The following is a 20,837-nucleotide window of genomic DNA, read 5'->3' on the forward strand; positions in this document are numbered from 1 at the left end:
ATTGGCAAAATTAATAATTAAAAAGTGTAGATAACGTTGATTGTCTTGAAAATGTAATAATAAATAAATTAAATTTAAAATAGAAATCAATAATAAATTAAATTCAACGTTATAATATATAACAAAGAGTAATGGTCCAACATTAAAACCTTGAGGAATTCAGATATTCCGGGATGTGTGAAAGAAGGTTTATAAACGCTTAGGAAAAAGCTAGTAAAAGCATTTAGAATATCATATGAATTATCTATTTCAAGGCCATTATACAAAACCTTACCAGGAATTCTCGAAACATTCTTTGATCTATTAACATGAGACCATATTGAATTTGGATTAATAGTTTGATTAGGACAGTTTGAAGAGCAGGTCATCATAGTCCTACATTTGCTCTAAGCTAGAGAGTAAATAAATTTTTCTAAATAACCTGGCGCAAATAAGGTTGTACTTTAAACATTCCCGAAGAAGGTGAACAGAATTAGGACACCTTTAGATGATCCTAACATAGTCTTAATAAATATTTGGACTGGACTTCATTGCTTTACACTTTTCAGCAATTTAGTAGCAATTTGGTTTGTTTTAATTTGATAGCAGCAATTTCAATTTTGATTGTTTGTAATTCGATCTAGTCATTAGAATAATTAATAATGGATGTTCTCTTGAAAACTTTTAAAAAATTTGATGCTAGCTGAAAACGAGCAAAAGATTAATGAACACAGATTGTACAATAAACATCAACAATTGAAAGTGCAACGATGCATTCCAGATATCATCAGGCTTACTTCTGATTTATTCAAGTTTAGATTCGTATCGAAACTCAAACTCAAAGGTGTGGAATATTTCAAGCGACAGGATAGCACCTCCACCACCCTCTCGTTAGTGTCTATCTATCACTACAGTCGGCTGTAAACATTACTACTCGCATGGTCCTTCCAATCTCTAATCTGTTTAGTTCACTTTCTATTCAGTGAGCCTGAACACTAGGAAGCAAGCATCAGGTTGTTCACTCTGAGCCATTAAGTCCCTCTCATTCTCTGTGTTGGATCTTCTAATTGCTTGTTATATTATAGTTGTGAGTTGATCAAACAATTCACTAAAGATTCCAGAAACATTCATCATCATCAATTGTGTTAATTGCAAGTTGAAAAAGACTAGAATTTTTCTATTCTAACAATATTTAATTTTAAATTATAATGATAATTTTCCTTTCCAATTATATATTAGAATGTGAAAATTTTGATCCACGGAAGGTATTTTAAATAACACAAGTTTTATGTCATTTTTTAATTTATTGCTAAGCAACGTTTCGATGACATGGTTTTGTCATCCTCTTCAGGCAAGTATAAAATTAAAATTACAATTTTTGTAATTAGTCAAATGAATATGAAATTTTGTGTCTTATCATGGCAAGCGAATTTTCGAAACTAAAATATTTAATTTTATTAAATTACAATTTGCAAATGCCAAAAAGAACGCTTTCTGTTAGTAAATGATTATAACAAATATAATGATATTTGTGTTTAAAATTGTATAATTAATATTTCACAATGATTATCTAAATTATGAACAGTTCATATACATAAATATAAGCTGTTTTAGTACATATATCATATAGATTTAAATTCTATGCAATGAAATTAACGCACCGCGTAATTTACTTCTATATGTTGTTCCTATATATAATTGAATCAATCTCATGAGCGTTATTGCACAAAGGGGATATGAATTCATTACAAGGAAAGGTTGGTTCCAATTTCAATTCGGTGCAGACTCATTTAAAAATTCTTCTACCTGTTTGCAAAACTAAATTATTATAATTCACTGTAAAGTTACTTCACGTTTAGCTGAGATGACTATAAATTCTAGCAAATATTTTATCTCAATTAGTGCTTCTTTTAGTTCCACTAAATCTGTAAAAGTTTCTACCTTTTAAATTCATAACTTAAATGAATTTTTCAATTTTTATTCAATTTTTTCATTGAAAAATTACAACTCAAATAAATTATTATTAATACAATTTTCCACGTACAAAAAAGATTTTGGAACAATTTTAGATTTGTATTTAATGTAAAAATCAAGAATTGAAAAATAATTTTCTCCTTCATATCGAAATTATATTTGAATTTACCTTGTCGAGGAGAATCAATATGTTTAGAATATCCTGTGCAATTTCGACAGATTACTCTAAGAATGTTGCTCGAAACTGTTCATGTGTATGAAGCATCAAATACCGGACGTTTACGCACGCTATAATTAATTAAGTTTAATGTAATTTCCTCAAGAGAATATTCATCGACTTCCTTGTGTATAGTTTATCTACGAAAACTCTCACGTTTCCAAAATCTACGATTATTTGATTTTCAAGTATTACCTATCATGAATTTTACAATATAGTTATTATGAAGTTGGCTTTGCAAATAATTATCCCATATTTCTAATAGTATATGAGAACAATTTAAATAGACTTAAAATAATTCCTAAATTTTTGAGTATAAAGAAAAAAAGACATGTACAAACGTTAATTCGATTTTGTATACAGTACAAGCATATGTCTATATAGGATAACGCAACGTTCGGTAGCAGCAAATGAAACACTATCCAGATTTGAATCACGTCTGGGAAAATTTGGTTCAAATCAGGCAAACATATCTGAAACATAATTGATTTGAAAGGCGACCTATTTGTGGAACACGATATAATGGAATTTCAGCTTTAAATTTAATATCAATGAACATTGATAAAATTTCCAAACATTTGAAAAATTGAGTTGTATTTGACTTCTGGATGATGGATCATTTTCCTAAAAAAGAACTATTTTAATATGGTCTTCTTGAATGTATCTCAAGTTAATTTATTAATTAATTGCAATTATATTTATCATATTTGTAAAGCAAAAGGAAGATTTACTTGCTGGACTTCCTGAAGTGTTCACACTGTCACACTTCAAAGAAAACTGATCTCCAGATTCAGATTAATTAATTAATGAACATTAATCTTATTCCTAGGAATTTCTAAAAACATTTAAAATCTTCCATTGGACTAATATGAAGATTGAAGATAATTCTTTACTCTCTGAATAAATTTTTTGATAACTATCAAGGAAAAATATTTAATATATTAATTAGAAATGATTTTTTAACAGATTAATTCATTCATTCGAATTCTTTGCATTGAAGAAATCTTTGTTCGCCTGGAAGGTGTATCTCTTAGCTTTGTACTGATTTCGTGACTGTGGGAGCTTAGTGAAATAATTGAATTATTAAAACAATGGTTGAAGCAAGCGAGCTTAAACAAAAATGAAATAAAAAAGTAAGGTAGAGTAATCAAGTCGAGGAACTGGAAACGATTTCCTCAGGTGGTCATTCTTTTTTGAGAGGGTGGAAAAGATGCAACCTGAGAATTTTTCTTCCCCTTTTCTGAAAATCCTATATAAATAGGACCACATATGATAAGAGAAGTCAGTTCAAATTTAGATAATCATCATCATTTTATACGAATTTTTTAAGATTGCAAGTACTTTTACTCTGACCAAGTTCATATTCGTTGGACTAAAAAGAATTTCCATGATTGCATAAAAGAAGAGGTTCTCCGTTAACAGGTGGTCAATTACATAACTTTTTCCGGATTCCACATTCCGGATTCTACTTTTCACATTTCGGAATCCATATTCCGGCTTAAACATTCCGGATTTTAATTCCACAATACCAGATACCACATTTCACATTCCGGATTTCAATTCTCACATTCCGCATTCAGAATTCCACTTTTCACATTGCGTATTCTGAATTCCACATTTTTGATCTCACTTTCAAAATTCTGTATTTCAGATTCCATATTTTAAATTCCGGATTTCACATTACGCATCCCACATTTCACATTCCGGATTCCATATTCCGATTTACACATTCCGGATCACACTTTTCCAGATCTCACATTGCGGAATGCATTTTCCACATTCCGGATTCCACTTTCAGAATGTGAGATGTGGAATCCGGCATGTATAAATTGGAATCCGAAATGTAAAATGTGAAATCCGGAATTTGAAAAGTGGAATACGGAATCTCAAATAGAGAATTTTAAAAATGGGATCCGAAATGTGGAATCTGAAATACGGAATTTTGAAAGTGGAATTTTAAATACAGAATGTAAAAGGTGGACTACGGAATTCGAAAAGTGGAATACGAAATGTGAAATCTGGAATGTGGAATCTGGAATAGAGAATTTTGAAAATGGGATCTGGAATGTGGAATCTGAAATACGGAATTTTGAAAGTGGAATTCGAAATACAGAATGTGAAAGGTGGAATCCGGAATTTGAAAAGTGGAATACGGAATGTGGAATCTCGAATAGAGAATTTTGAAAATGGGATCCGAAATGTGGAATCTGAAATACGGAATTTCGAAAGTGGAATTTTAAATACAGAATGTAAAAGGTGGACTACGGAATTCGAAAAGTGGAATACGAAATGTGAAATCTGGAATGTGGAATCTGGAATAGAGAATTTTGAAAATGGGATCTGGAATGTGGAATCTGAAATACGGAATTTTGAAAGTGGAATTCGAAATACAGAATGTGAAAGGTGGAATCCGGAATTTAAAAAGTGGAATACGGAATGTGGAATCTCGAATAGAGAATTTCGAAAATGGGATCTGGAATGTGGAATCTGAAATACGGAATTTTGAAAGTGGAATCCGAAATACAGAATGTGAAAGGTGGAATCCGGAATTTGAAAAGTGGAATACGGAATGTGGAATCTGGAATAGAGAATTTTGAAAATGGGATCTGGAATGTGGAATCTGAAATACGGAATTTTGAAAGTGGAATCCGAAATACAGAATGTGAAAGGTGGAATCCGGAATTTGAAAAGTGGAATACGGAATGTGGAATCTCGAATAGAGAATTTTGAAAATGGGATCTGGAATGTGGAATCTGAAATACGGAATTTTGAAAGTGGAATTCGAAATACAGAATGTGAAAGGTGGAATCCGGAATTTGAAAAGTGGAATACGGAATGTGGAATCTCGAATAGAGAATTTTGAAAATGGGATCCGAAATGTGGAATCTGAAATACGGAATTTTGAAAGTGGAATTTTAAATACAGAATGTAAAAGGTGGACTACGGAATTCGAAAAGTGGAATACGAAATGTGAAATCTGAAATGTGGAATCTCGAATAGAGAATTTTGAAAATGGGATCTGGAATGTGGAATCTGAAATACGGAATTTTGAAAGTGGAATTCGAAATACAGAATGTGAAAGGTGGAATCCGGAATTTGAAAAGTGGAATACGGAATGTGGAATCTCGAATAGAGAATTTTGAAAATGGGATCTGGAATGTGGAATCTGAAATACGGAATTTTGAAAGTGGAATTCGAAATACAGAATGTGAAAGGTGGAATCCGGAATTTGAAAAGTGGAATACGGAATGTGGAATCTCGAGTAGAGAAATTTGAAAATGGGATCCGGATTGTGGAATCTGAAATACGGAATTTCGAAAGTGGAAGTCGAAATACAGAATGTAAAAGGTGGAATACGGAATTCGAAAAGTGGAATACGAAATGTGAAATTTGGAATGTGGAATCTTGATTAGAGAATTTTGAAAATGGGATCTGGAATGTGGAATCTGAAATACGGAATTTTGAAAGTGGAATTCGAAATACAGAATGTGAAAGGTGGAATCCGAAATACGGAATTTGAAAAGTGGAATATGCAATGTGAAATCTGGAATGTGGAATCTTGAATAGAGAATTTTAAAAATGGGATCGGTATGTGGAATCTGGAATAAAATAATTTGAAATTGGTTCAGGAATGTGGCATACGGCATCTTATTTTTGTTAACTAATAATATTCAAATTATTTTGCTAAGGACAGAGCGATTCCTCGTTTTCTATTTTCGTTGGTAATGTTTATAGAGATCAATGCTATTGTCTAGCTGTCAATCATTTCATTCTAACTGAATTTAATTTCTTAAAATCTTTATAATATCACAAAATATAATAATTTGACAATTATTTCACCTTGACCATTAATTTTTACTTTAATAAACAATAAAATTATAGTAAATTATATTTTATTTATTTCAAAGCGGACGAAATGAATATAAATTTTGTTTTTTCAGTTATTTCTCTATTTTTGAGACGTAACAGTATATCAAGCTTGTTAATTTTAATTATACAATGCATATCCAGATATAATGTGATTTTGTTCTTTTCAAATACTTAAATTTGATAAACAAATTATCTAATGAAATTGAATTTACACTATACCAGAAATTTAACATGGAACTTTATTTAAAAGCGAAGTTTGACTAATATTGAAATGCAAGTAAATTTCGATCAAACAATATATATATATATATATAAAGTGAAATATGGAAATTAATAAATCTTGTGGAATTTTTGGGGAAATAAAAATTCCACTTGTCTAGAAAATGTGTAGTGATTTGTCAAATTGAGTGAATTTGCATTTTTTTTTTTGTTTGTTCCACTAGAACGGTAATGAATCAAGCCAAGGCAGTAGAGAGTGATGTATTTACAATAATTGCGAGCACGTGGCGTTACGCGAGTTGTTGGTCTATACGGCTCGGCCCTAGCCACGGAAAACTATACCTATTGGCATTACCGCAGTAACTGGATGGTGCAAACTAAAAGCATTCTCTTTCATTCAATCAAATCGTGAAATGTATTTGACGGATACGGCCCGACATCAATTACGTCTAATTGATATTCACGTAGTAAAAGCGGCGTCGCGCACTAACTTTATATGAACGCACCACACCGATCGTGTTGCTAATTACGGAAAATGTCATTTTCTATATATATATATATATATCAATTCATTGAACGAAATGATATTTTTCTTCATTCCATTAGGAAATAAATCTTTATTTACCTACATTATATTTTCTTTTTACATCAACAACAGCATCCTTTGGGTATTAAAATTTACTCACTGACGGTTATCTAATTTAATTTTCCGGGAGAGAGAAAGTATCTTTTTACTAAAGTTTAATGAGTCTGCCAGAAGCTGTTCAGTAAAAAAAAAGGAAAGAAGCGTTTAAATGTAGGTCTCCTTTTTTTTTTGTTTTCAACTATGCAGATTGCACTGGCATTTCCTTTAAATGAGACAGCAATTTTTAATCAGTTTTGTTTAATCAAAATAATTCGATCTTAAAAAAGTTAATTTAATTTTGATTACTTGGAAAACTAATCTTAGGAAGAATATAATTAAAAAAAAAAAATTAAAATGTTATACTAACTTGTAGAACTCCTCGAATTTGTCCACTTCTGGTCTCGACAATTCTGGATGCGTATCTGGTTGTATGGGTACTGGATATAATGGTGGCAAGTAATAGAAAGCCTATCTTGCCAAGAGAGTAGACAAGACTGTTGCAACGCATCCTCAGGATTCTCTGGTCCAGCGGGGGCCACGTCCAGGCCGCCGGCTGGCATCGCTCGAGCATGGCAGCATTTGTAGGCAACCACCATACCGCGCCCTGAGCCACCCCTCCCGAACTTATACTCCTTTTCCTTTACTCTCACATTAGCACCATTCGCGAAACGATGACACCATCTACTCTATATATATATATATGTATACTATCTCCTTGTTACTTGTTGGGAAACTCAAACGGTGAACTTTCCCTTACCGAGCCACCTGTGTTCCCCTACTATAACGGATCACTTTGTAACTTCGTTATGCTAATGATTCACTTATGAGCACTGGTAACCCACACAACCTCATTCTAATAAACCTATATACACTGCCAACGAAAATCACTGATATATGTCACAAGGGAAGAAGTCTCCCTTTTGATCTCTTGGACTCAATTGATGAGTTTATCCAAGTCCTGCTTTTAGCTGTCCAATATCTACAATTTCACCTGCAATCAAAAAAAAAAATAAATAAAACTTTCATAAATATCTTTTCTATTGATTAATGTATTTTAAAAATTCATTCTTGACACGCAGTAATTGTCGCAAAGGCGTCAAGAATGCAAATGACCATAAGGATTTGAATGATCCCGCGGTATGAATTCTCCTATACCGGCAAAAAAAAGATGCTCAGAGCGAAGCGATCCGTTGCATTTAACGGTCCTAATTGTAACATCGTTTTATCACGCGGAATAATTGTAATAGAATCACAGATTATAATTAAAGATTTACAGTAAAGTTATTGTGTCATTTTATATAAATTGTTTTAATAATATTGTGAACAAATTGAACGAGAAAATTATTGGATTATCGCAAATAACAATTCCAAGTGCCAAGGATTTAACTTTTTTTAACTTCCGGGGGTCAATTACGTAACATTTTTGCGGATCCCACATTCCATATCAAACATTCCGTATCCCACTTTCAAAATTCCGTATTTCAGATTCCGGATCCCACATTCAGAATTCCACTTTTCACATTCCGGATTCTACATTCCGTATTCCACTTCTTAAATTCCGGATTCCACTTTTCACATTCCGGTCTCGAATTACGCTTTTCACATTCTGGATTCCACATCTCACATTCTGAAAGTGGAATCCGGAATGTGAAAAGCGGAATCAGGAATGTGGGATTCGGAATTTGAAAAGTAGGATACGAAATATCGAACCCGGAATATAAAAAGTTTAATCCGGAATGTGAAAAGTAGAATCCGGAATGTAAAAAGTGGATTCTATATTCCGGATTCCACTTTTCACATTCCGGATCTGTTTTCACATTCCGAATTCCGCTTTCAAAATTCGATATCCCGGATCCTATATTCCACATTCCGTATTCCACTTTCCACATTTCGGATCCCACTTTCATAATTTGGGATATGTGGAATCCAAAATTTTGGAAGTGGAATCCAAAATATGGTATGTGAAAAGTGGAATACGGAATTTTGACAGTGGAATCTGGAATTTTGAAAGTGGGATCCGGAATGTGGAATACAGAATGTGAAGAGTGGAATCCGGAATGTGGAATACAAAATGTAGAATACGGAATGTGGGATCCCGAATACGGAATTTTGAAAGAGGGTTCCGGAATGTGGAATACGGGATCTGGAAAAATTTACCTAATTGACCCTTTGGACACCCCGATGCATTGACTGTAGTTTTCCTGACGATTTTGTGACGAGTAAGTAGTAGGTGGCTCTAGTAGTCAAGTAAACTTGAATTCTATACATTTCCAATACAAAATTTGAAAAAATTAATAATTATTTTAAAATAGCATAACTTAAACCTTAGTTTGTCAATTTTAATAGAAAAAAAAATAATACAATTACACATATTTTTACAAATTATTTACGTAATAAAAATTTATAAGTTTATTAATTGTTGAAATACACTTTTATATCAAATTGGATAAGGTGAAATTTATCATATGAATAACATTTAAAATTATTTTAAAAATTTTATAGAATATTTATAGTGTTAAAAAATATGGAACATTGATTTAATTCAAAATTATTTAATTATTCAAAGCATTATATTGGCTTCGGATAAAAAAATTGAATTCGATATATATCTGAAAGGAATTTTTAATTCTATTATTATATAAACACATTATTGATTTCTTATATTCATTATAATTTTAGTATATTTAGTGATTGATAATTATTTGCTATAAATCACATGAGATCATACAAAGGAGTATTTACATGATCTAAATAAAAAAACCACAAAATGGAAAAATTATCTCATCGCAGTAATACAATACTAATCAACATTTTTACCAAAAAATATACACAATATTCAAACATTCATAAATGAAACCTCCCTTACTCTAATTTTCAACATAATAAGTATTTTATACTGTATTTATAATAATATATTACAATTAAAATATATAGGTTAAATTGTATAGATGAAAAAATTAAAACCAACCTCAATTATGAAAAATCTAATTTATTATAAAGTTGTACTTTTTTCATTCAAATGTGCATCTGCTTCCTCATAACAAAAGGATATCCCTAGGATATCCATATCAATGGTCGATATCCTAGAATGGTCCCCAGGATATCTTGGGATATCCATAGGATATCCAAACCGCCGGTCTGTGGGACATCAACAGGACATCCATAGGATATCCACAGGATATCCCTAAGACATCCACAAAATATCTATTGGATATTATATCGCAGGATATCCATGAGATATCTTCAGGATGTCCGTGGGATATTCTTAGGATATTTACAGGATATTTAATATCCCAACATATATTTTTAAAGGTTAAAATTGTTAAGCTAATATAATGAATAATAATATAATAAAAACAAAAATCTTATGAGCTTCTAATTTATTTTAAATGAAGATTTGAAACGCATTTTTCAAAGTTTTTAAATAAACTCATGCACTTAATGTATAATTAATATTAATAGTTATTCTTTATTTGCGTGGAAGAATTTATATTGTTTAAAGCCAATTTATTTTCTGACAATATTAAGCATATGAATAAAGGAATAAATCACGAATGAGAAAAAAATTAGTTAATAATTTTTCAAATTAAACAACTTTCTCGAAAAACATGTTGCATTTTATTTTACTTATATAAAATTTAATTCACAGAATATTCTCACTCGTAGTCTCATAATGACTTTAAAAACAGTATCCTGAGAATATCTTCTTGACATCCAGAAGATATACTGAGAATATCCTGAAAATATCTATGGGATATCCTGACGATATCTATGGGATATTCTGATGATATCTGTGGGATATCCTGACGATATCTATGGGATATCTGGAGGACATTTATGAAAGTCTATAGATATCCAGAAGATATCCTGTGGATATCCTCAGATATCCAAAGGATATCCAAACCGCCGATTTTTTTGATATCCTTAAGAGATCCTTTTGATATCCATAGGACATCCCTAGGATATCTGCGGGATATTATCAATATATCCCAAGATATCTTGTGTTATTAGGGCTTTTTTTTTGAATTTTGTATGTCAATTTTTTTGAAAGCTTTTTAATTTGCTGTGCATATATTGTCTCATTCGGATGCTAAGATATTTTTTTGTAATACATGTTAATATTTTCCAGATCATGATCCGCACAAGGAAAGTAAGAAACTTTTGTTTTAGATACATCGTGCAATATTAAATCAAATACCTCATTAGAGTTTTGGTGCTTAAGGCCAGGTCCAAGTGTGGCAGCGCCATCTACATTGATACTAAAATTTTGGAAAATTTTCAACAGCCTTTTCTTGAAAACAAGATGGTAAAATGCTTTTTCCTTTATGGATAATTGATTATTGGCAAGATATACACTAGCTAAAACTTTTTTTGAGTTAAAATAATAAAAAAAATTTCATGTCAATAAATTAAATATGAGCAATTTTTTCACAAAAACTGTAACAGTACTTTCTCAGAAATTACAATCAAAAATGCAATTTCCATTTGGAAAATTAATAAACGCTAAAAAATACACGACCTAAGATTTACCAATCACGAAAATAAGAAAAAAAAATTTTATTAAATATTTAACATATTGATACTCCTTTACTGATTGTGACAGCCCTTTGGTAGATTATGTATTTCAGGTGGTTAGCAACAGCGCCAATCTCCTCCTTTCGGCAAAACTGCGAAACGTCTGGTGACATATATAACCTGCCAAACGTCTGTCATAATGAGTAAAATATGTTATGTTAAAATACTTTTTTTTGTTATTTTAGTGATTAGTAAATCTTAGGTCGTGTATTTTTTAGCGTTTATTAATTTTCCAAATGAAAATTGCATTTTTGATTGTAATTTCTCAGAAAGTACTGTTACAGTTTTTGTGAGAAAAAGTGCTCATATTTAATTTATCGACATGAAATTTTTTTTATTATTTTAACTTAAAAAAAGTTTGAGCTGGTGTATATCTTGCCAATAATCAATTATCCATAAAGGAAAAAGCATTTTACCATCTTGTTTTCAAGAAAAGGCTGTTGAAAATTTTAGTTTCAATGTAGATGGCGCTGCCTCACTTGGACCTGACCTTAAGATATAGAGTTTCTAAATTATATAAAATTAGATATTATTATTGTTTGACAGGGTTAGATTCGTATCCCGTCCACCTTTCTTTTGTATTTCAACAAATTCATTATTTTTATTAGTTTTTGTCATTTTAGTAAATAATATCTTAAATCAATGAAATTATATACGAAAAATGGTCTAATTAACAACTCAACGAACTAAACTGACAGAAGTCATTATGCTATTGCCGGCTATTTTATACAGAACATATAGGTTTACATAACTAGTAGCGCCACCTGCAACTGAGGTGTTATTTGGAATTCGTCGCACATTCATACTTTTCCGATCCGTCAGCTATTAAATTATTAAACTTTTAAAATAATAATTTTATTTTAAATTCAAATTGTCTTTATCACCTTTTGAACATAATGAAACATAGTTTTATTATTAAAATTAAGTTCGCAAAAATTATCAACGAAAACTTGATTTAATTTTATTTCACACTTATCTTTTGAAGCACAGTCAAAAAAAAAAAAAAAAATTATTATTCATGCTCAAAGTGTAAAAATGTTACTTAAAAAAAAAAAAGAAGAAATCTATTGCTGTATATTTTCCGCGGCAGAATAGGGCCATTAGTAACATTGAATTTAATAAAAGAGTCGAGTTCCATTTTTTAATATTTATCGGGTGCGCAATTAAAAGATTTTCTATTAAATGCACTCGTAAATCATATTTTTTAATTGGCGTGTAAATTAAAGTGAGTTAAGTTGCATTTTTTGGGGGGGAAACACGCCATGTCGCTTTTCAATCCCAAGGGCATAATTTACGGTAACGTGCGATACGCTAGTTTATTATTCATAGTAAAGCGGTGGGGGCAAGGAAGGAGGGGGGTGGGGGTTTGGTTGGGTGGATGTAGGTCTCTTCTTCTTTTTTTTTTTTTGCCATAGAGAAACACGGGGACGAGTTGAGATATGCGCATGATTTAACGCCTGAGTACGGCGCACGTAATTGTGTATGCCGGAAAGGACGCAGTTAAGTTTTATCGTTGTCCACTGTGTCGCGAAACACGACGTGGCATACCTCGGGACCTGATAGTCTTTTATCTGTCGTAAAAGTCAACAGAGACTTTCTGACACTGCTTTCAGGACAAACTTTACGGTACCGAACTCCCTGTACCTTCACAAACTGACAAGTGCTCAAAAAAAAAAAAAAAAATTGCTACTAAAACTAAAGATTATCATTTTCTATTATGATAAAAAAAATAAAGTAGTAGTTATCATTCCTTTCTGTATTTTGATGCTGCTTATTTAACCAAATAAAGACGAGAATTCTTTGCTAATTAATTAGGGATCATGCTTCTACCATAAATTTACTATTAAAAAGTTAGCAAAGGTATGAAATTACACTTCTCATTATTTAAAATTAATTTCTACCCACTTGGAAAGATTCCCCGGAAAATGTCCCCTGGATGGTTCTATCAGAATTCCGCCGGAACTTCCAACGTAATTCCGTCGGAATTCAATCGGAGTTCCAAAGAATTTCCGATGGGATTCCGATGGAATTCCGATTAATTTTTTTCAAAAATTTTAGAGTCCTAATTCCGTCGGAATCCCATCGGAAATTCTTTGGAACTCCGACGGAATTACGTTGGAAGTTTCGGCGGAATTCTGATAGAACCTCCAGGGTGCACTTTCCGAGGAATCTTTCCAAGTGGGTAAAATCTGAACTGAAGAGTATCTACACAACTTAAGAAAGAAGGGTAGAAACTACGTCATAAATCCTGGTTGTGTAAGATCTGAAAAGGATAAGGCTGGTTGTTAAATGAAGTGTTGTAGTTCAAGGTCACCGTCACCTGTTGGTAGATCTTCAGAAGCAATCTATCACTATAAAGATGATCTATCTTCTTCATTAACTGATCAACTGTACAAACTTAAAAATCATCATTCTTTATTAACCTCTAGCGAATCAGATTCATTAAATTATCAGAATTCAATATTTAGGAAACAATCGGATTAGAAAACAAATTACAATTAATGAAAAAATAACTGAATTTATTTACGCTATAATAATTAATAAAATACAAAATTAATTATTACTAAATTTATAGTTAAAGACTATCACACTTGCAACGCGTCAAACGCATCTCTGATTTGTGCATCCTTCCGCGTACCAAAGGTCCCGACCTTCGGCAAATTTTCGGTGATTAGGCGGAACTAATCGACCATTTCATCGACTCGACAGCTCTTGATGTTTCATTACCATCGGATGAATTTAATGTATACATAGTGACTCACAAAATAGAATTTAGCGGAATTATTTATTAAAATCGCACAAGTGCTATTTGGCGCTTTTAATAATTGGGAAAAAGAGAATATATGTCGTCACAAATTGGAAAGATATTGTTAATTGAATTTTACATCATTTTTTCATGAATTCTTAATCTATTAATGCTGAAAAAAAAATTTAATCTACAAATCCAGGTGGATTGGAAACTATATGAATGTGCAACAAATTCGTTGCACATTCATAGTTTCTATAGCTAACGAAATAATGAAAAGAGAAGAGGCTAAAGGCAGAAGGAAAGTAAAAAATCAAGGTACAAATTCCTCGGGATTTATTTTCCTACAACTTGGTCAACTTTTACAGTTGACTCAATTTGTAATTAGAACGACCTTATTAACCTAATTTGATTTATCATTGATAAATTATTATATTTGTATAAATTTATAAATAAATCTGATTTAAATAATTTAAATAATTTGTAAATTGTAATAGAATCACTAAATGAAAAATACAATTAGAAAGTATTGATGAAATTCTTTATAATTATCTCATTGTCATTAAACTTACAACCTTGGGAATTAATTCCAAACAATTTAAATAATTATCACTTTCACCTTGGTTATTTTTTAGTTTGTATTGAAAAAAAATCCCCTGTGAATTTGTAGGGGAAAAGACCGATGATTGATGCCGCGATAATATGTCCAATGGAATTATATCAAACTATATATGAGAATAAAAAATTCCCTACAGAATTTCCTTTAATGGCATCTCAAGATCTTAACGACGTCTTTTTTAATTATTATTATTTTTATATAATGATTGATTGATAATTATTATCCTATCAACGCTTCATGTCGTAACGATAAAAAACTTCCTTAGGGAATTTCTTTTTGCGCTAATATGACGACTACAGAAATTATTATCTTGACAACTATTTAAATCATCTTTGATGAAAATTCCTCGTCAATGTGAAAGGAAAATAATGGAGAATTAATTTTTTTCTACGTAAATTAGCAAAAAAAATTTAATTTAGTTTTCAATTGAAATCTTTACGTAATTTTGATAAAGAACTTTTGGGATCTCATTTAGAATATGTTTAAATCTCCGTATATTTAGAATTTCATGTTGTTTATTGTTATAGAAATTAGACGACTATAATTTTAATGGAATTCACCATACAACGAATTAGTAAATGCAGGAGAATTGGTCCAAGTCTAATACAGTAAAGGAACTAAAAACAAAAAGTAATTAAGGAATGGAGTAAGAAAAGAATACGAAAAAATTCCTTAAGAGAAGTAGAGGGGCAATTGGTTCAGAAGGAAATTAACAATAGAAAGGATAAATTATTCTGAAAGTAAAAGATCTAAAGAGAAAGAAATAGATGAGTTAGAAGATGGAAACTAATATAGATTTTAATTTTTCAAAACAGGAATTAATTTCCTTTTAATCTAAATTTTCATCTAATATATTAAATTTTTATTATTGTCCCGTTTGCAGCCGAAAGTGATACAGATGGTATGCCTGCCAAAATGGTTAATGAAGGGTTAGATGAGCGGGAAATAGATTGAGTAGAATTGCAAAGTAGAGGGTGCATAGTAAAGTGAAAGAGACAAAGTAGTGGAAAAAAGGAAGAAACACAAGAGAATGCTGAAGAGGGCGAGTAAAGCTGGTGGAGAAAATGTATAGCAGCAGTCTTTGATGAAGATGGATCAGGTAAAAAAGTAGACGAGAGAAAGAGAAGGATGATAATAATAAGGGACAAAAAAAAAGTATCACCTCTCTGACACTTTTTAATTTCTGTAAAGTTTTTTTTTTTCATGTAAAATTAAAAGAAAGATACAAATATTTTTATAACAACCTAAAAAAAGGAAAATTTTTTTTTGTCTTTTCAATTTTATGCAAAATTATATTCTGAATAACATTTATGGTAAAAATTATTTTAATATGTGTGTGTGTGTGTGAGAAAAATTTGCCTCAGTTTGAAAATAAGTTTTTAAGGCACCAGGCATTAGTTTGTCACTCTCATAAATCACACTCTCGTTACATGAGGTATTAACCCCATGGCCCGCAACTTTACGCTTCCATTAGTTATCAACGCTTGCGCATCAACTTTCTATTTTCGCTCTGGTTTTAGTTTACCAAGTTTACGCGCAATATCTATACATCTTAATTTTCCTATAGGATATTTCATTCAAAATAAGATGACATTTCAATATTTCTTTGCAACAAATATATTGACAATACCACCTATTAGAAAATGAAATTATTATATGACTATGAGATTTTAAAGAAGAAATACAAATTATTAAATGTATAAAAAATATCAATAATATATTAGATTTATTGTCAGAATTTGATTAAGTAGGTCCAGTTAATTTACAAATAAATTTTTCTAATCGTAATACGAGATATTATCGCAAAGAACTGTGGGAGATCGTAAAACGAACTCGTTGCACATTCATCGCACATTCATAATTCGCAATGCGTCAGGTTAAGTGCAAATCAAAATAAAGAGAAACGAGTTCAATGTTAAAGATAATAAATTAATTTAAAGGATTTAATAAGATTCACTGATTTTTACACTTCAATTGGAAGTTTAATTAACTTACAAACTATATAAAAAAGATGATAGTTTAGATTAATATTCGTGACAGTTTTTTGTTTAGTATTTTTCCGATTGTCGAATATGGGATGAGCTCTTTAGAATTACGACTACATCTGTGATTTAGGGTTGCTCGTTTCATGTATCGTTTGCAGACAGACAAGCAGAGAAATTTCCACGAACACCTCCTGTTACCGCGTGCACAAACGATATATCTCTAATGAAGCTTGACAGAGTCAGGCTGTTACTACTGATCTATTATTCTATCGTTTGATGCTTTAGTAGTAATAGCCTTTCCGGATGGAAGTAACATGTATATATATATATATATATATATATATACACAATGTGCGCAACCTTGTTAGCTGTGTGTTTGGATTGATATATACATGAATATAGGAAACCTACGTCAGGTAATCTTGTCACCGTATGATTCTGTTGTTTCAAGTTATACTAATAACATCCTGCGTCTTTCATTAATTATATAATCTTCAGAATTATATTAGTTTCACATTTCTTATCTGTACTATAAATGAAATGGAACATATGACTTCCATTGAAACAAGAATTAAGGATCATCAAGAAATTTCTGGGTCGAGAAGTATCATTACAAATAACGACGTTATAATATGTACAACAACGTAGCAGATATTAGTATGGAATACGAAATCTAAGATTATATATATATATATATACCTTTGTCGACATAAGGAGAGATAGTTCATAATGGAAAGAAGAGATTTTAATGCGAGATGAACGAGAAAGCTTGGAATTAAAAAGGAAAGTCGAAAAGATAAGGTTATGAATAGTAATGGAAAATTTTGCTTTTATACAGTAATATAATGTATGCTAACAGATTTTTTCTATTACAATTTCGATCACTTATATAGAAAATCGAGAAAGTAATCTGTAAACACATCAATTGAATATTAAATTAGCTAATAATTCTGTGGAACAGTATCAACTAAGGAATTTCCAAGTTCAATTGGCTATATATAAAAAAGAACAAAATTCGGAGAAGTAAAATTAAATCTGAAAAGGCATAAAGAAACCTACTCGTAAAATTGTTCAATCACAATTAAAAACTCTTTATGAACTACGCAACCCTAGAAATGCATCAATTGGAAATACACCATTGAATTCGTATATGTGTTACAAACCTGTAAAAAGAACTGAATGTTACTTTAATTTATCGATATCTTTTGCAGTAATAAGTGATCTTTAAAAAAAAGGTTACAATATTAAAAATTTTTAGAACCCAACAAAATGCCAACCATTCCTACCTTACTAAATACTTTGAATTTGTTATAAATTACCAATTCGAAATTATAGTTACCGAATCGGAATTCGTTAACATAATGTTCATCAAATTTTAATTCATTTTCCACATTATTTCCACTCACTATGAATGTGCGACGAATTTGTCGCACATTCATAGTTCCCAATCCGCCATATATAGTAGGATCTGAACTATATGGCATTTTGAAATCTCAATAATAATAATCTGTATAAAGCTAATATCGGATTATAGACAACATGCGCTATATGCTCATCAGGTAGAGGAGACAGAAGGGGCCGGGAGAGGATAAAGATGACGCCTCGGGTAAATTTGAAGACCGTAATTAAACAAATACCTTGCATGGTTAGGGAGTTACGTCAAAGGGAAATATCGACACGAAGCGGATCGACGACGAATATCTGCACATAATGCACAACTTCAATGTCTAAGAGCAACGATCGGAACAATCCTTCGGGTCTTGAGCTTTAGCTGATAGAGAACGTCAATCCGAGGGGGAGGGATAATACTCTTGGTGTCCCAGAGTATATTGTGCCCCAATAATACGGCTCGCTCTAACAAAGTGAGCGAGAGAGAGATGAAGCTTAGAAGTTAGCACGTCTCATCGAGAGAAATGGCATTGTCGAATATTGAGCTCCGAATTAAATTTTACTTAGTCACAAACTCACTTTGGAGTTCTACAAATATACACATATATAGTAAAACAAAAGTTTCTAATTAGGTGAGCTATGAGCTAACCTTTCTTTCTATCAGATAAAATTCAATTTTCATATATATATATATATATATATATATATATATATATATATATATATGAACCGAAATATATTGGTTAAATTTGTAATTTTTTTTTAAAACATAAAAATATTGTATAAATAAAAATAGTCATATACAAAAGAATTAAAATTAATTTTTGCTGATTGAAATTAGGAATTAAAATCAGTTGCATTTTCTATTACAGCCAATTGCATAAAGGCCTGAGCAGAATTGGGATCGGCTAAACTGCAATACGCCATCTGCTGGGGACCCATTCTCTCCCTCCATTTTCTTTCTTTGTCTCTCTTCAATTAATAGGTTAGAAAGAGTAGAAAAAACAAAATGGAGGGAGAGAATGGGTCAAAATTACTAGATTGTTACTAGACCACCGTTCCCAATAGAAACGTAACCGAAATCGTAATCGCAAACGCGACCGGAAGAATGAGAGAAGAATAGACATATTGTTTGTCCTTCTCTAACTCATTCTTTTAGGTGCTTTTGCGATTACGATTCCGGTTACGTTTCTATTCTGCTCAGGCCTTAAATGCTGTCCATCCGGTTTGATGGCATTTTGAAAAATCGTGACACTTCTATAATAATTCTCAACTACCGCACCCTGCTCTAGTGAAACTTCAGTGATTTTATTGTTAAAATTAAAAGTTACTATGAAATTACTACATTTTTACTAGAGCAGGGTGCGGTAGTTGACGAGAATTATGACAAATGGCGAGTGGGGACAATGGAAACCAATCGTTAGAAAAGGAGAGATATATATTTGTGTCTTTTTCTATCTCATTTTCTAGTCTCTTATTCCCGTATTCGGTTGGTTTCCATTATCCCCATTCGCCACTTGTCATAAATCTCATCAACTACCGCACCCTGCTCTAGTGGAAATGTAGTGACTTTATAGTAACTTTTAATTTTAACAATAAAGTTACAAAGGACATTCCTTTACAAAGAAGAAGTAAAGAAATAATTTCTTTAAATCAAAGAAATTTTTTTCCATTGTCCACACTCGCCATATGTGGTTGGTTTCCATTTTCCCCACTCGCCAAAGTTCCCACTTGACATTTGTGATAATTCTCGTCAACTACCGCACCCTGCTCTAGTGGAAATGTAGTGACTTTATAATAACTTTCAATTTTAAAAATAAAGTCACTAAATTTCCACTAGAGCAGGGTGCGGTAGTTGACGAGAATTATCACAAATGTCAAGTGGGAACTTTGGCGAGTGGGGAAAATGGAAAGCAACCACAAATGGCGAGTGTGGACAATGGAAAAAAAATTTCTTTGATTTAAAGAAATTATATCTTTACTTCTTCTTTGTTGACTCAAAAAAATATTTTTTTGACTTTACGAATTTTTTTTGAATCAAAGAAATAAATTTTTATTTTAATGCACAAATTTCTTTTAAATGAAAAATATATTTATTTCATTTTGAGAAAGTTCGGAAGAAATATTTCTTTGATTCAAAGAAATTTTTCTTTAGATTACAAATATTAGTCAAAGAAAAAATTTCTTTAATTAAAAAAAAAAAAATAAATAATTTGTTTGTAAAAGTAAAAGAAAACCTTTTTTTAATTCAAACAAATTTCATCTTTGATTCAAAAATAAATTTTAAAAACCGATTTCTTTATTTCAAATAAATAATTTTTTGGGAGCTATAAGAAGCAAAAAATTATAGGTTATGTTTATTATAGTTTACAGTGAAAATAAACAAAGAAGATCAATTTTTAATACAAATTATTTATGTTTCAGTCTTCATTATTCTAAAATATTGAGTACGAACTGATTTCTATTTTATATAATTGAAAAAAAATTTAATCAAATAATAAACTATTATAAACATAACCTATAATTTTTTTTCAATTAAAGAAAGAAAATTTACAATTGATTTAATAAAAATTAAGCTTGAGAAATTAAATATAAACATCCGATATTGAAATATTAATATTCTGATCTATTAAAATATA

The 20,837-nt window shown here is 30.9% G+C and overlaps 1 protein-coding gene across 1 annotated transcript in view; it reads right to left on the bottom strand.

Moving 5' to 3' along the window:
• The window catches only part of LOC127285745 (neuroligin-4, X-linked-like), a 261,683-nt gene that overhangs the window by 40,407 nt on the left and 200,439 nt on the right, over window positions 1-20,837 (bottom strand). Inside the window, exon 4 of the mRNA XM_051311892.1 lies at window positions 7,252-7,875. Coding sequence (XP_051167849.1) covers window positions 7,252-7,455 — 204 coding nt within the window. The 5' untranslated portion in view covers window positions 7,456-7,875. The remainder of the gene's footprint in view (window positions 1-7,251; window positions 7,876-20,837) is intronic.

Source organism: Leptopilina boulardi, unplaced genomic scaffold (genome assembly GCF_019393585.1).
Source record: "Leptopilina boulardi isolate dan_hultmark-lab unplaced genomic scaffold, ZJU_Lbou_2.1 LbouV2_341, whole genome shotgun sequence".
In the NCBI taxonomy this organism is placed as follows: Eukaryota; Metazoa; Arthropoda; class Insecta; order Hymenoptera; family Figitidae; genus Leptopilina; species Leptopilina boulardi.